Source organism: Sapajus apella, unplaced genomic scaffold (genome assembly GCF_009761245.1).
Source record: "Sapajus apella isolate SASKATOON/1434 unplaced genomic scaffold, GSC_monkey_1.0 scaffold64, whole genome shotgun sequence".
In the NCBI taxonomy this organism is placed as follows: Eukaryota; Metazoa; Chordata; class Mammalia; order Primates; family Cebidae; genus Sapajus; species Sapajus apella.
Window position 1 is genome coordinate 7,171,930 of NW_022437004.1, and position 16,307 is coordinate 7,188,236.

General features: G+C 47.9%; 1 protein-coding gene across 2 annotated transcripts in view; it reads right to left on the reverse strand.

The window, feature by feature from the left end:
• Positions 1–6: 6 nt before the first annotated feature.
• The window catches only part of ABCA4 (ATP binding cassette subfamily A member 4), a 111,552-nt gene continuing 95,251 nt past the window's right edge, over positions 7–16,307 (reverse strand). The window contains exons 32-43 of one of the 2 annotated variants that reach the window (XM_032247914.1): positions 14,966–14,998; positions 13,450–13,555; positions 13,248–13,322; positions 12,880–13,049; positions 11,224–11,401; positions 8,040–8,155; positions 6,868–7,015; positions 3,681–3,804; positions 3,218–3,347; positions 1,157–1,277; positions 641–703; positions 7–144 (exon numbers count right to left, since the gene is read on the reverse strand). In XM_032247914.1, coding sequence (XP_032103805.1) covers positions 34–144; positions 641–703; positions 1,157–1,277; positions 3,218–3,347; positions 3,681–3,804; positions 6,868–7,015; positions 8,040–8,155; positions 11,224–11,401; positions 12,880–13,049; positions 13,248–13,322; positions 13,450–13,555; positions 14,966–14,998 — 1,375 coding nt within the window. In that variant the 3' untranslated portion in view covers positions 7–33. The remainder of the gene's footprint in view (positions 145–640; positions 704–1,156; positions 1,278–3,217; positions 3,348–3,680; positions 3,805–6,867; positions 7,016–8,039; positions 8,156–11,223; positions 11,402–12,879; positions 13,050–13,247; positions 13,323–13,449; positions 13,556–14,965; positions 14,999–16,307) is intronic. The other variant, XM_032247915.1, reaches the window with a different exon arrangement.

Consider the following 16,307-nt stretch of genomic DNA (forward strand, 5'->3'; position numbering starts at 1 on the left):
GAGAGACTCCCTGAGACAGGAGGAGCAGGACACTCACCTCTTGCCTGCTATAGTGGCATCCCCTGAGGTCACTGTGGTGTCCCCAGTGAGCATCTTGAATGTGGTTGTTTTGCCGGCACCATTCACTCCCAGGAGGCCAAAGCACTAGGAGAAAACACAGAGCTAGCCTGGGCTTAGAGACCAAGAAGGTCTAAAATGTCAGGCCCCAGGGCAAGTGTGTGAGCTGGGGGAGGCATTTTAGACCTGGGCTGCCATCACAGAGGTCATGAGACATGTGTGGCTACTGAGCTATGAAACACATCTAAGACCCAATTGACATGGGCCCTGAGTGTAAAGATTCAAAGACTTAAAAACAAAACAAAATAAAATCACCAACTATCTCATTAATAAGGTTTTATATTAATTACATGTTGAAGTGATAATATTTTGGATATATTGAATAAAATAAAAAATACTAGTAAAATTAATTTTACCTTTTTTTTTTGTTTTTTTACTTTTTTCATGTGGCTAGCAGAAGATTTAAAATTACGCATGTGACTTGCATTATGTTTCTATTGAATAGCTCTGCCTTATGGGGAGCGGAGGCAGGTACAAGACTGATGTTCGGAAATCTTCCATACGTGGTCTGCAGAGTACCCACCTCTCCAGCGCGAACTCCGATGCACAGCCTGTCCACTGCTGGGCTGGAGGTGCCTGGATAAATCTGCAAGATATGAAGAAACTGGACTGAGGACTGAAACAGGATTAGAGCAAGGAGGGGAAGAGGGAACAAGAGCGAAGGATAGTTTAGGAGAAAACTACCAGCACTAGGAGGTTACATATTGACATGGGCAGCCACAGAGGTGCAGTGAGTACTGAGGCATCTTGACACTGACCCATGCTCTGCAGAAATGGAAGAGAGAAAAGGGAGTGATGCTCAGCTGGAGTGGTTCTCACTGAGGCCCTATGTCAGTGCCCTAGATGAATGGCAGGGAGCGCACATTGGAATTAGATGTTCTTGTAAGACAAGTTATAACACAGAGATGATGACCTCACATAAAATTAGGAAACCAAATTGCTTGCATCAGTATATTGATTGTTCTATAGAAGGAAAATGGCAACATCATGCCAACTGTTGATCTAACCAGCACCTCCAAACTAATACCCATTCCCTTACCTTGGTTAGTTCATGTAGCCTCAAGATGTCAGTTTTATTTCCACCGGTAATAACTCTTTGTCTTTCTTCAGCCACATCGTCATCTTCATCAACAATGGGCTCCTTAGTGGGCTCAGCAATCCTACATGAAGAAAGGGGATCAGGATTGGGCTGGCTGTATAGTGTCCTTGGCACTGTCCTTTCCATCTGACCTCTCTTCCATTCGCTTGCTTCTGCTTCCTTCTGGGCTTCCATCCCTTAAGACTTAATTCTAAAAAAGGGCTCCTAACAGGAGAGGCATTAGGCATTAGGTAGAGAGGTCAAGGGCTCATGTCCAGAGTCAGCCTTGGGTTCTAGTCCTGGCCTCCTCATGTGTGACTTTGGGCATTGGACCTCTCTGAACCTTGCCTCCTTCAACCATGTGATGAGGAGGCGGGTAACAATACCTGTCTCATAGGATTGTGCTGAAGATGAACACAGCACAGTGCCTGGCACAGAGTAAAGACTCAGGGCCTGGGAGCACTGTCATGACTAAAACCCTTCCTCTAGGGCAAGTACTCAGTCAGGGGTAGTTACTGTCCTCCGAGCCTCCCCTTCCTCCCATCTGCCCTGCCAACTCCACCTCTCCGAAACAGAGTCAGCCCACTTCATGCCTCAAAACCTTCTGTGGTTCTCTGCCAGCTATAGGTTGAAGCCCTCCCTCTGCAGCTGGAGTTGGAGCCCTGCAATCAAGCCCCACCTACCCTTCTCACTCACCTCCTACACTAACTCCTCTGTCAGCAACCGGCACCTCCCCCTGGTTCCCAGACCTACTGGTCATTCCCACCTCCCAGCCTCTGCATGTGTTTCCAGTCCCTCTATGTTCACCTCCTACCCTGCCAAATGGAATCTTCCCCATCCTTAAAGACACAGCCTCTTCTCTGGAACCCTCCTGACCTTCTGGAAGCCAGAGACTATGGTGTACTTCTCCAGTCCTCTTTAGGCCCTAAAGCAGGCAGGACTCATTGAATTGTGCTGACATCAGAGTTTAAAGCTAATGAGTCAGTTTGGGTAGTCAACTCCCTGACCTGCTCTCCCACACAAAGGCCTCTAAAAGGTGTGGCCAAGGCTGCAGAGAGGGTCTGCAAGGGCTGAGGGTGCCAAGGACAACAATCCTGACACTGTCTTCCATAACTAGAACTGCTTGTGTATTCTGTTTCATCAGAGGGTGTTGACACCCGTGATCTCATTCACTTCTCACAGTCCTGTGAGTAGGAGGCAGATCCATTTCCAATAAATCAATTCCCTGCGGACCAAAACATAAAACCAAGTCCTTGGAATCTATTTACAGGTGACCACACTCAGCCTGGAAGGAGAAAAAGTTAAGAAACAAAACACTATCGAGGAAAGCTTGCTAGGAAGGGCTGGTGCTTGGCAATTCAGGCCCCTGGGTGAGGACAATAAAGGTAGGCCTGGATTGCAGATGGGAGCAAGGAAGGGGCCCACCTAGCCTCAGGAAGAGCCTGGGGAAGAATGGCAGTTGCCAGCTAACCTGGCAGTTGAGAAGCCCTGGTCAAAAGCCAGGGTTGGTGGCTACCCACTTTCCTCCAGGGGTTGTAGGGGCATGATCACTACCTGCACCCCTCCACACGGCTCCTGCCTGCTTTCCCCTCGCACATGACTCCCATATTATTCCCCCACTCCCAAATCTCTAATTAGCAAAGGGGCCTGCTATGTCCCTTCTCTCCTGAATACATTAGTCTATTTCTAGTACGTTGGATATCCCATAACCATTGTCATTTCCAATACTATCATCCAATCAAAATATATATTTGGTAATTAAATGAGAAGGATCAAATATCAGCAATTGAAATTAATAGCACTGCATTTTAAATATTTTAAAGTGGAGGCTCTTCACATATTCAAATCTGCCTATTTTAACCCAATTCTTTATTTGTATTACTAGGGAAAAGCCAGGCTTTGAGAATGTAAAAATCCATCGTGGAGTGGGGCTCCTGAGGAAAGAGAAGACTGTGTGGGTGTGAAGTCTAGCCCTGGATGCCCTGAGCTGCCTACTGGCCCCAGGGTGTGGCATGGACGTACCATTGTGAGAGGAAGAAGTGGCGCTGGACCAGGAGGGTCAGGAGGAAGTACACCACCCCTTCCACCACCATGGCAAACAGGTTCTTCCCAATCAGGTCCCAGTGGAACGGATTTGCAGAGTGCTCCTCGCCTGGGCATCAACAGGAATTGAGTCCACTTCAGCCACCTCAGCTCATCCCACAGACCTGGCCACAGCACAAGGCCCACTAGACCAGGCTTTATGTGGAAACTGAGCAAGAGCCAAACACCCGTCTCATCTAGGCTGCCCTTCCCAACTCCTATGGCTTCCCAGCCATGGAAACAGAGGCATCCTTCATCCCCTCTACCTGGCAGGACACTTCCAGCCCAACAAGTTCCCCTCCCAGCACCAGCCCCAGCCACAGTCTGATGCAACAACTGCCACGGTAGCCCTCCCAGCTTTGGACCCAGGGCCCATGCTCCACGGGCCTCCACTCCCACCCACCAAACCGAGTATAGACGTCTGTCACAGCCTGGCTCAGTGCCAGGTCAATGAGGCCCCGGCCCAGGCAGAAGTGGGGGAAGATAATGAGCAGCTTCCTCAGCACGGCGTTGAACCTGAGCAGCATCTGAAACAGAGAAGTAGGACTGTCAGAAACGGGGGCCAAGCCTACCTGCCCCTCTCCTCAGCAGGTGGGGCCCAGATGCTCTCACAGGATAGGACAGGGGAAGGCCTGCAGGCAGAAGAATCCTTGTAGCCAGACTGACCACAGGAGGGATCTGTCCAGAGCTGGACAGATAGCCGGTTTGCTAGGGAGGTCATGAAATACTTACAAAGGGTGCCTCAGGGCCAGGCCAAAGAACTAATCAATTAATGACCAATCAATGACTGAGCTCCCTGTGAGTTTCTGGTTGGTAGGAGCTTCCCCTTCATCTAGCCAGGCAGCATTTACTCTGCTCAGTACCATGTGGGCACCAAGGCTAACTGTGAGGAACCTGTGCTGTCCTTACCCCTCACCTAGGTGACTCTGGGGGTGACAGCAGGAATGTGCAGAGAAGCTGCAGCCCTCCTTCCATCCACCTAGGGAGATCTCCCTGCAGACTCACTTTGAAACAACAGGAGCCCTCCAAGGCGTTTGTTAACAACGGCTGCAGGGGGACGGGAGGCCCTGAGCCATCTCCAGCTCTGCTTCTAAGCTCCTCATGCGGCAACTACCATTGTCTGGGAGAGGAGGGCTGGAGACTCTCTCTGGGGTCTGTGTTAAGCCGGGGACTTGTTTTCAAGTGGTCGGACTTGGCTCTGTTGGACAGAGCCTCCCCTGAGAAGGTAGAAGGGACACCGAGGGGGACGAGGCCAGCATACCTCCTGGCTGGGCCACTGCTGTCCTCTCCATCTGGCTCCTCCCTGTCCCACAACCTCCTCCCTCTCCAGCCCCACACCTGTGCCCATTACCTCATCCTCCCCGCCTACCCCCCCACCCACCGTTTCCCCACCCTTTCTGGAATCACTGTACTCTTTGGCCTCTAGGCCTGGGCGTTTGCAGGCTGTTACCTATTATTCTTAGCAGGAAAGGATGCTCTTTTCCCTTCTGCTTTCTGAAAGATTCCTGTTCTTCTTCAGACAGCTGGCTCAGAGAGTGCCTTCTCTTACAAGCCTTCCTAGATTCCCATGAGAAAGTATCCATTCCTCTCTCACAGCACTTACCACATTCCCTGGATTAATTTTTTAAAAATCTGTTGACTTTCTCCACTAGTCAGTGGGCCCCTGGAGGGTGAGCACTGGGTCCTAATTAATTTTGTGTCCTTCCTAAATACTTGCACAATGATTAGCTCATAGTAGGCACTTCACTATTTATTAAATGAGCTAACAGAAATCTACTTATTCCAGGACAGGCTGAAATGGAATTTCCTCTACCACAGCTCCCCCAGCCCCCGCAGACCAGCTCTTTCTGCTGCCTCTGGCCTGCACGTGTTATCCACCTCACTCCTCTGCTGCTCTGTCATACACTGTATTATGGAGGATCATACACTGGGGCTTATATCAGCTGCTAACTTGGTGGGCAGATCCTTTCCTAACTGGAATGGGAGCCTCTGGAGGGCAGGACGAGTGGGCCACGTTTGTTTATATCAGCACCCCCAGCATGTTGTGTTCAGCTAGTAAAGACCCCGTGATGGTGCAGGAGCAGCAGCTGCTGGGAGCTGGGAGCCTCCTGTGGGATACTAGAGGTTTCTGCAGCAGCTGTGTATCTGATAATTTACATGAAAATACTAGCTTTATGGAGGCGGGTGCTTAGCAAATGTTGGCTAAATGGGTGCAGCCACAGAGGGGACAATGTTCTGAGTTGCTTTAAGCTGGCTATTTAATTATTCTGAAGAAACGCTCTCTCAGACTTAGTGGGCTACGAGCCTGCAATAAACACAGCTCCACAAAGCAGCACTTTCAGTCACCAGGGTGCTCTGGCCATCTGCTGGGGCTGTGTTCTCCTCCTCCCCCTTTCCAGAATCTGACTCTGACATGCTGAACTTCTTATCATTCATGGGACAGATGAGGCTTCATTACCCTAACAAGATCTGGAAAGAGTCAGTCTCAGGAGGCCACGGGTCTGGGGGGTTCACGGTGGGGCCTCTTACAGATTTGCCCTGTGTTCCCCAGTGGGGCCCAGAGGAAGGTGGAGGTGGGCGCTACAGGGCAGGAGTGCAGATGTGCTAGCTGGTCCCAGCCTCTGAACTAGGAAGAGCTAATGTAGGAAAGGTTGAGGCACCTGGGGACACAGGCACATGGGGAGGCAGACGTTCTAAGGACAGCCACAGCCAGGACTCAGACCCAGCAGTGGGGACTGCGAGTGCAGAGTGTGGAGTAAACACAGCCCTGCAGCCACTGCCTTCATTTTTTCCAATCTTTTTATGATTCAGTTTGTCCATCTGTCTCTGGACAGGGGAGGTCGGGGGTGTGGAAGGGACAACAGGGCTTGGCAGCTCATAAAAGTGAGGCATTCAGCATGGGGAATCCACAATCTCATCCTCAAGATTAACTGGCCAAGGAATAGTATATGTCAGAGTGTTACAATTTCTATAAGAAAGTGAGAGAAAGAATGTATAGGGATCTGCTCCTGTGTCTCCAGAGCACACAGGAAACTCAAATAAGAGGCTGCCTCTGGAGAAGGGAACTAGGTGAGTGGGAAACAGGGGTAGGAAGGAGATGTTTTCATTGTATGCCTTTTTGTTCCTTTTAGATTTGAAATCACCCAATGTATTATGTGTGTGTGTAAAACCTAACACCCAAAGTCCCTGAGAAAACCCTTCTGAAAGAGTAAGCAAATCTTAAAGTTTATTGCAAGAATAAACTTTTGCTTGCAGAATAAATGCAGAAAAACCATGTCACTCAGAGCACAGAAATGATAAAGGAGTTTATAGGAAGGAAAGAAGGAAGAAGGAAGAAAGGAAGGAAGGAGGGAGGGAGGAAGGGAGGAAGGAGGGAGAAGGGAAGGAAGAAGGAAGGAAGAAGGAAAGATGGAAGAAAAGAGAAAGGGAGGAGGAATGAAGGATGAGAGGTGGTGGTCGGGAGGGAGAAAGCGGCACTCATCTCTGCATTCAGCTGCTACATGTACATTGCTTGCCTCTGGCTCTACTTGACCAACACATAACTCTACTATCCTACTAATCAAACAAAAAATCCAAGAAAGTTTGCTCACCCGGTTATTCTCAAATAATTCCAAGATGAAGGTAATAGCACTGCTGTTGATGCCGATGAACAGATTAGCACAAGATAAAGCCACATAGGCTGTGCTGGGGACATCAAACAGGAAGGATGCTGGGTACATCATGGGAATGACCGCCCATCTGTGTGAAATGAGACAACTCAGAGTGATGGAGTTCCACTTTCCATTCCATCTGCAATACCTCTAGACAGAATGCACTCCCCTTACACATGAGGTGACATGAGGTCAGAGTCCCAGGGGACCAGAGAGATACTCCATTTGTTGATTTCTGTGCCTTAGCTTTAAATGGAGATAATGATGCCTGGCCTGACCACTTCATGGGCTTCTGCGAGGAGCAAATGGGTTAATAGTTATGCATGTACTCTGTAAATTACAAAGCCCTGTACAACGTATAGGAGGGGTCTCCACCCTGCAAAACCTCCCACTTTAGTCTAGGTCAGCAAAGCCCAGCTGAGGGTCCTAATGAGCTCATCTTCACAGTTCACAGTCAGGCTGGTTCCCAAATTTTCTATTTCCTAGAGAGACAAGTGGAGGCCAATGCTTTGGCAAGGCTCTACTGGCCCACATAGGAAAAACCAGGATCACTATTTTCATTTTACGGATGAGGAAATTGAGGCCCAGAAGGATAAATTACTCATACAAAGTTACACATGTAGGAAAGGAAGTTGCATGCTGGGCTCTGTAACTCTGCTGGAGGTAACCCCTGTGTCATCCTCTACCCTGACTCAAGAACAGCTTTTTGGCTGGAGTCTTCTACTGTGTGCGGATAACTCTTGGGCAGTTCACATGGAGACGCTGAGGTAGACAAAATGGCCCCAGATGAGTGACAGTCAGAGCTGGGTGAGGAGCTGGGGAATGGCTGACCCCCCAGGCTTTGGTCAAGGTCTCAGTTTGAGTAGAAGATTCAGATCATGTGGGACTTCTTTCATTGTTGCTGAATGGACCAGGCCTCAGATATACCTCTGTCAGTTGAGTCAGAAACAGAAGCCAGACAGATCCCTGGTTAGCAGCCTCAGACCCCACCTGGGGCCAGAAGCTAAACTTGTGGGTGCTACCACCACAGGATGGCCCAGGTTTCTGTCAGGAGATGATCCTCCTCCCTGGGCTTCCTTTGGAGGCATTAGCTAATGGCCCTAACAGCTTACCCATACAGCAGGAGCAGTGCCACAAGGGCAGGAAGGTTTTCTGGAGAAGTGTAGGCTTTCTTCTGAAACCCGATGAAGATGCCCACCACCAGCCCAGCGCTCACGGTGTAATTCATCTCGGAAAGAGAAGAGGAGAGCAAGTCACTCAAACTCTTAGAACTGCTTCTGGCTCTAGAAAATGAGGGGTAGGGCCAGGCTCCTCCAGCTCTTAGGGTCTGGGATTCTGATTCAACTTGCTTTTAAACAGTTCTTGGTTGGCAAACATATGTTAAGGTGTCACTGGTCCTCCTTCCCCACCCCGTGCCCCACCTCCCTGCCCAGGAAACCTTCAGTCTGTATCTCTTGAAAGGATCAATTACAAAATTCTGCCTGGTCTCTCTCTCTCTCTAATTGGTCATAAAGTTTTGTTGATTCTTCTTTCTAAGCATGTCTTCAGAATTCAGAAAAACTTAAAGTCTAGTTCTTGGCTTCACAAAGCTCAAATAAATAATGATACCCTTTTCAAACAATTCAGTCCTGAAGCCATTATATTGGGCACAGAAAGGGGGTAGCAACAGTAGGGTTAGGGGAGGAGTCACAGTGGTCAGGAGCAGGGCAAGAACCAGAGAAGAGCTTCCTCAAAGCAACCTGGTATGGGGTGTGGGGGCCTCAATGGAATGAGATAAATATCCTTATAGGGGGCTGATCTGGTGTGGGGTATCAAAGCCACAGCAGAATGAGGAGGACCTGCACACAGCAGAGTCAGCCCAAGCAGGGAGAGGATGGTATCCACACAGGGAGGCGATGGTGGCAGAGAAGGTCACTCTTGACATACAGGTGTATTGCCCAGTAGACAAATGAGTTGGGAGTGAGAGAAGCCAGTGTGTCACTGTTGGAGAAGGGAGTTACAGATGTGGAAAGACAAAAAAACTAGAATGAGCCCTGTGGAGCTGGTTTTGGTGAGCTCAGAGTGTTCGGTGTGTAGGTAGATAGAGAGACATAGACAGAGGTGTGTGCATACTTGTGCATGTACATCCATACCTTCCCTAGTTCTATCACTGAGAAGGCCTGGGACCAATGGTGCTTCAGAGGCAATGAACATATCTAGCACTCAGATCTTGGTTTCTGAGGGTCAGTTCCTGCTGGCAGGAACCAGGGCTTCTTGGGGAGAGGGTAGGGGTGAGGATAACTGCAGGATGAGCCTGGAACGCCTTGCTGTGCCACTAAGCATGGAGAAGCTCAAGGGGGATAAGGACCTGAGTCAACAGGCTACAGAAGCCAGCTTCAAGGGGCTCCCGCTGACCACACTAGGGATAATGTGAACATCAAAATAAATAATGACAGTCTCAGATCCCAGTCCATTGATTAACACAGGAACCATGATTGCATACAGAGCTAAATGGATGAATAAATGGAAAGTTGTATAATGAATAGCATATTTATATATATTTGAAGTGCCTCTCCCCCAGATTTGTATTTACTGATTTGTATTCATTATAAAGGGAAAAGAGTAATTTTAGGTGAAGAAGCTCAGCAGATACCATCTTCTTAAGTGACCGAATTGAACATCATCAGTAACAGAACAAGTTGCAATCAGAAGCTACCTGATAGGATGCAGTGAGAACACAGCATCTGTTTAGTGATACTGCTGCCAAGATGCACACCCTCAACCTGTGCAAGAGGAAACCTCAGACAAGCTCAGACCAAGGGACATTCTGCAAAATAAGCAGCCTGCAATCTTGAACAGTGTCAAGGCCATGAGTGTTAAGGAAAGACCGTGGAACTGTTCTAGGCTGAAGAAGACTAAAGAAACAGCACAATCAAATGCCACGCGTGATTCTGAGCTAGATTTTTTTCTCTGAAAGACATTACTGGGGCAATGGGCAAAACATGAGTGAGATGTAAGGATGAGGTGGTGGTGATGCATCAGTGCTGGTTTCCTCATGTTGACAGTTTGTGTTGCGGTTGCATGGAGTGTATCCTCGTTTGTAGGAAGTACACATTGGAGGTGCTGAGGGGTGTGTGTGTGTGAGAGAGAGAGGAAGAGAGAAAGAAATGAGAAGGGGCATCTTGTTTAGAAGTTATTCTCAAATGACTCAGAAAAAAAGGTTTTGTACTTGCCACTTTTCTGTAAGTTTGTAACTGTTTCAAAATTTAAAAGTAAAGAAAAATAGATGACACATATAAGAATTTAAAACATCATTTATGGGGAAAGTGAATGACATACACAATAATTGTTTGTTCCTTCATTCAACTTTTTTGCCACTGGCTAATGGGGTTACTAAGTTCTAAAATGATAGATCGCAGAGGTCAGATTCCAGGCCAGCTTTAAAATTCTGGAGCATCAGAAAGCCTGCTAACCTGATGCCTGCCATCTTCTACCGCTTCATTGGACTGCCAGCCAGTATCGCCTCCCACCTCAGATACCCACTCTATCCTAGCCACATATCTCTCGATAGGCTCAGAGATCCCTGTAAACACACACACACACACACACACACACACACACACACACACACACACGGGCCAGCCCCAAGTGTATAAATTCTATTTCTCCTCTTCTAAAAAAAGTAAAATAAGGCCAGGTGCGGTGGCTCACACCTGTAATCCCAACACTTTGGGAGGCCGAGATGGGTAGATCACCTGAGGTCAGGAGTTCGAGACCAGCCTGATCAACATGGTGTAACCCCCATCTCTACTCAAAATACAAAAATTAGGCGGGCGTGGTAGTGCGTGCCTATAATCCCAGCTACTCAGGTGGCTGAGGACAGGTGTATCACTTGAACCCAGGAGGCAGAGGTTGCAGTGAACCAAGATCGTGCCACTTGCACTCCAGCCTGGGACACAGAGCGAGACTCTGTCAAAAAAACAAAAAACAAAAAACCCCAGCACTTTGCTAAGCAGCTTTTCAGTGCAGGTGGGACCAGCCCCTTTTATAGAATCAGGATGATTCTAACATAAAAGGAGCTGTTCCCACCTGCACTGAAAAAGATATATTGGAGGTGCCGAGGGGTGTATGTGAGAGAGAGAGAGAGGAAGAGAGAAAGAAATGAGAAGGGGCATCTTGTTGAGATAAAGGGGCATCTCATGGTGCAGCCTTGGCATCATGAGAACCCCTCCCAACTCTGTCTAGTCCTTCAGAACACACACAAGCTCCACCTTGGGCCCGTGGAGCAAGGGGAAGGCACTATAAACTGACACTCACGATATCCCAGAGGAAGTTGGTCACCCAGTAGGTGGTAGGGCTCACTCCACTGATAAACTGGAGGTGCTTGGATTTATTCACCCTCTCCTGGATCAAATAAAGGACAAAGCTGGCTGGGACGAAGGACATGGAGAAAATCACGCAGATGGCAACTACAGCATCCACTGAAGTGGTCAGCCTGCAGCAGGGCCAGAGACACAGGGAGAGGGTGATGAAGAGGGATGAGCAGAAGCAGGAGAAGATACAAAGTCAGGCTCTGTGAAGACCTTACCCCTACACGGGGGTGGCCTCCAGGTTCCCCTTCTCTACCCCAAAGCTATCACCCCTCTAAACTGTCTTAATCCATATGGACAAGGTTAAATGGGTATTCGTGGGTTGCCTTTCTGTTTCATGTGAATATTTCTAGACAGCCTTTCTTTTTATTATATTCTCTAATTATTTTATGGTGTAGAGAAGTAGATGTTTATATTAATCTCATGTACTACAATGCTCTTATTAGCTCTAATAACCTGTCTGTAGAGTCTCTTCAATTTTCTATGTAGACAGACATACGGTCTTTGAGATTTATCTTTTGTCAATAATAATCTTGTTAAATCACATTTTCAAGAAGTACATCATAACACAAGGAAATGGTCATAATGTAAATTTAAGTGAAAAGAGGACAGGTACGTTGTACAGGGGCTTGGCTCTATTTATCCTTTCCTCAACCAAATAGAAGTCATCTAGTTAAGGGGTAAGCTGGGGCTAAAGCCAGCCTGAACTTTATGTACAAGCGATAAGCCCTGGCGTGGGACAGTGTCCACCTGTAGAAAAGAGCACTTTTACTAATTTCCACAAAGGTACCTTATATGGTAGTCACTGGCCTGATAAAACTACAGATCCTGTCATCCATACATGTAGTAAGCTGAGAACAAATGAGTGGAAGGAGACACATAAAAGTGTGGCTGAGTGAGAATTAACAGAGGACACTCTAGGGCCCTAACATGTCCAGAGGAAGAAATCAAGGATCTGAGGCCCAAGTTGTAGTCGATGACCCTGGGCATGTTCGCTGGCACTCAGGGTGTGCTAGAATAGTAAAATCAGGACCCCACAGCCTTGCAGAAGTTTGCAGCAACAAAAGTGCTCCTACCAACACCTCCTCCACATAGACCTCAATAGGGTGAACATGTTACAAAACGCACAAGACCGCTGTCTCCACTGACTGAAACTGTGCAAGGAGAGCCTCAGCTTGAGGGTAGCAAAGCTCTGTTGACATCTCCAAAGTATGCTCTTCTGAGGAAATTCCTGGAATCTGAGATAATTACTCCCAGGAAGCTGAAAGGTTTACTGAACTTTGCCAGTTCCTGGCAGCCACTTTGCACACTAGCAAGGAGAATAATTGCATAAGCTCCAGTAGCAACTTGCCATCAAGAGCCAAAAGGGAATGGAACCAAATATAAACTTACTTTCCACATAAATGTGGGGGAGAAAGAATGACCAAGCAGTCTTGTACATGAGGCGTGAGGCACTTATTTGAAATTCATATGTTCATATGTGCCTCACTAAACAGCATTGCCATCCAACCCAGCACTTCACAGTGGTGAGAATCCTCTCGGGATGTTCAAAGAGTGGAGATGCTGACAAGAAAGTGATGAGGCCGGAGCCGTGGTGGCTTACACTGTAATCTCTGAGAGCTGCTCCTTGGTCAGGTTCAGGGGTTGGCTTATGACAGTGATTCCATACTCCTCGGGGTTCCTGTCCTTGGGCAGGCTGGCCCGTAAGATGGCGTTGTGGGCCACATTGAGAAAGCTGACCAGGGCATGCCAGCCTTTGTTGTTAAACCACACCTAGAAAGTGGAGAGGACATTTGAGACGTTGTATTAACTGCTAAAGAAGAAATCAGTGAAGGAAAGAGCATTTGAGAAGGAGGAAAGGTTTGGCAGCTGGAAGGCATTCCTTGCTAGAATTCAGCAGGAGGAGGGATGGAATTTAACAAAGCTGGGAAAGTAAAAATAAAATAAGCAGCTATTATACAGGTCAAGTACCTTAATGTTGTCTTCAGTTTCTAGATGTTTAAGGAAAGCAGGTATTTCTTTAGAGGCCTCTCTGGTGACAGGGCCCTAAAAGCCATGTAAACAAACAAACGAGGATTTTTGTTTTTTTCCTGTTGTCATTCATGACAGTTTCTAGTTCATGGTAATTAAGCAAGTCAAAAATGCTATTCAAATCTCCAGTCTGTTTACATACCCCGCTCACATTCATGATCTGACCAAGGTCGCTTAAAAACCCAACAAGTGCTTCCCCTGTGATGGGGACGACTGGGAGCCTTCCTCCGATGGAAATTCCTCCATACCTGATGAGGAAACAAGAAATCAACAGACAGTGCCATGAGCTTCACACCTACTAGTAGCTCTCTCAGTTTTTGTAGGGAAACATGTACTTTTGGGGTAATTGTCTGGACCAGTGAGCAACATAGCTCCACTTTACAAACAAGCTTTTCACTCTTTTCCCACTGCTGCTGCCTCCAAGAAGGAATCCAGACCCTCATCCTGGCCTATGAGGCCTTTCTGCATCTGGTCTGTGCCCCTCTCCAACTTCATCTCTCCTCATCCCTTCCCTGGAGTGAACTAGGGACACGTCTGGGACATGTGGAGTCACTTCCAGAGCTCCACATGGCCCAGACTGCCTATGTGTCTCTGCCTTTGCTGGGCTGCTAGCTCCCCTTGGTACCTTTCCCTTTGGTGAGCATCTAGTCAACTCCAGGTCCTCTTTCACACGTCACATGTCATTTCCTCCCACCCCAGCCAAGGACTCCTTTTCTGTGCCGCCTCTGTGCTTTCCAGGCACTTCTAGCAGCACAGGACGCATCTTCATCCTGTCATCCCTATCACCCCTGTTTAGGAGGCCCTTACCCTCTCCTGCCTGGACCTGTACTCCACTTCTTCACTGGGCTCCTGGCCTTGGGATCCAGCTCCCGTACTGCCCTGGAAGTGACTGTGTGGAAACACCAGTCTTAGTGCATCACTCCCTGGCCACAAACCCTTCAAAGGCAGGGCAAAAGCCAAACTCAACAGAACAGAATGAATTAGCTGGTTATGCAAAGCAGAGGAGGAGCTCTTTCTCAAGGCCCTGAAGCACTGCCTCACACCTGCTTTCTATCTCAGCTGAGGCTCCACAGGTCCCTCTGGAGCAATCCTGAAAGCCAGATTTCAAGTGTACGGCCTAGAATCTGCCCAGGAAAGCATGTCCACGTCAGCCCCACACCTGTTCTGGAGGCGCAGTTCCTGAGGGAGGCTGGGAGGCAGCTAGTTCCTAGAGTACCCCTAGACGAGTCTCCAAACCTCTGGAACCATTTCAACCTCCTCAGGAATGGGGTGGGTCTGGGGCTGGCCTACACTCCCTGAAGCTTAAAAGGAATTGGCCAAGGAGTGTCCCGGGCCTCGACTACAAGTCCCTCTTGTGGGAGTATTACAAACTGTTATATACTTAGAGGTTTTAGAAGCTTTTTTTGGGTGAGAATGCTCTGAAATGCCTCATCAGGAAATGCCATTCCCCACTTACATCTTCCAAGAAGAGATACCATTGAGTGTCCTCTGAGTCTGAGATGTCCCTAGCCACATATTCTTCAGGACGTGTCTTGTGACTTCCTGAGCACATACAGAACAGCCCCTCCACGTGGCTGTGAGGTGTGTCTTTCAAAAGTGTACAATTATTTCAAGCAAATTAGTGTGAGATTTTAATTCTGAAACAAATAGTTTCTTACCTCTGTTCATTGACCCAGAATTTGCTCTTTAAGCTGAAAGCCAAAATAAAATCATGCAATGAATACCACAAGTACAGCAGTGCTGTTAACTTTCTTTCCCAAACATTCATTCATTTTGAAGACTGAAGTCTCATTCAGGGGCATTTGTTTTTAAGACGGAGTCTCGCTGTGTCACTCAGTCTGTGCGTCACCCAGGCTGGAGTGCAGTGGTGTAATCTTGGCTCTCTGCAACCTTCACTTCCCTGGTTCTAGTGATTCTCCTGCCTTAGCCTCCTGAGTAGCTGGGATTACAGACACACACCTCCACACCCGGCTAATTTTTATATTTTAAGCAGAGATGGGGTTTCACCATGTTGGTCAGGCTAGTCTCAAACTCCTGACCTCAGGTGATCTACCCGCCTCAGCCTCTCAAAGTGCTGGGATTACAGGTGTGAGCCACCACACCCGGACCCATTTTTGCATTTTCCGATATCTATGCAATGCAGAAGCTACCCAGCCCTACAACATTGCCTGAATACAGATGCAGAGAAAGGACCTATTTTTCCCCTGACCAGCTCCCCAAATCATATCCCGCATGTTGGACTTTCTGAGTGATCCTGTCGTCAGGTCATATGTCAGGTCAGTATGCCTGATCAGGACCCAGAACACATGACAATGACCATGTCAGTGTGGAGTGAAGGCTGCAGCCCTGCTGTCTTCCACCCTGCACAAATGAGACTCTAACAATCACCTGCACACCTTGGGGGAGTTCTGACTCACTCCACAGCCCAAAGTTAAGGCACTGACATTCAGTCGATCGAGGGTAAAATGACAAGATGGGAAATGAACAGATGCCAACTCTGGACCTCAGAGCTCAGTCCCATGAACTGACATTGTTATCAACCTTTAAGCACACACACACACACACACACACACACACAATCCAAAATTTCATACTGCAGATTTGCTGCTGAGGACTAAGTTTGGGGTGGTTGCTGTTTATTGCATTATATTTACTCCACTTTATTTTTGGGCTTGGATGGCGTTCTTTGGTTTGCTAAATGCTTTCACCATCTGCAGTGTGTTCTAAATTAAGTCAATTCAACCCTCATTCAGGGCTCTGGCAGGTGAAGCAACAGAAAGTCCTACTGAAGTTAGACGGGATGTTTTATTTTAAAGCCCCAAAGCCTGTGCAGACTGGACCATGTTTCCTTAGGATCCTCTTTCCTGGCATGGCATGCCTCTGTCAAGCTGCTTGCTCTGATACGGGCTACCAAAGCTGTTCCATGCTGGGTGGGGCTGACACGAACAGCTGGAGAGCCAAGAGAACTAGATACTTCTTGAAAAGTTCATTGGCATCTCA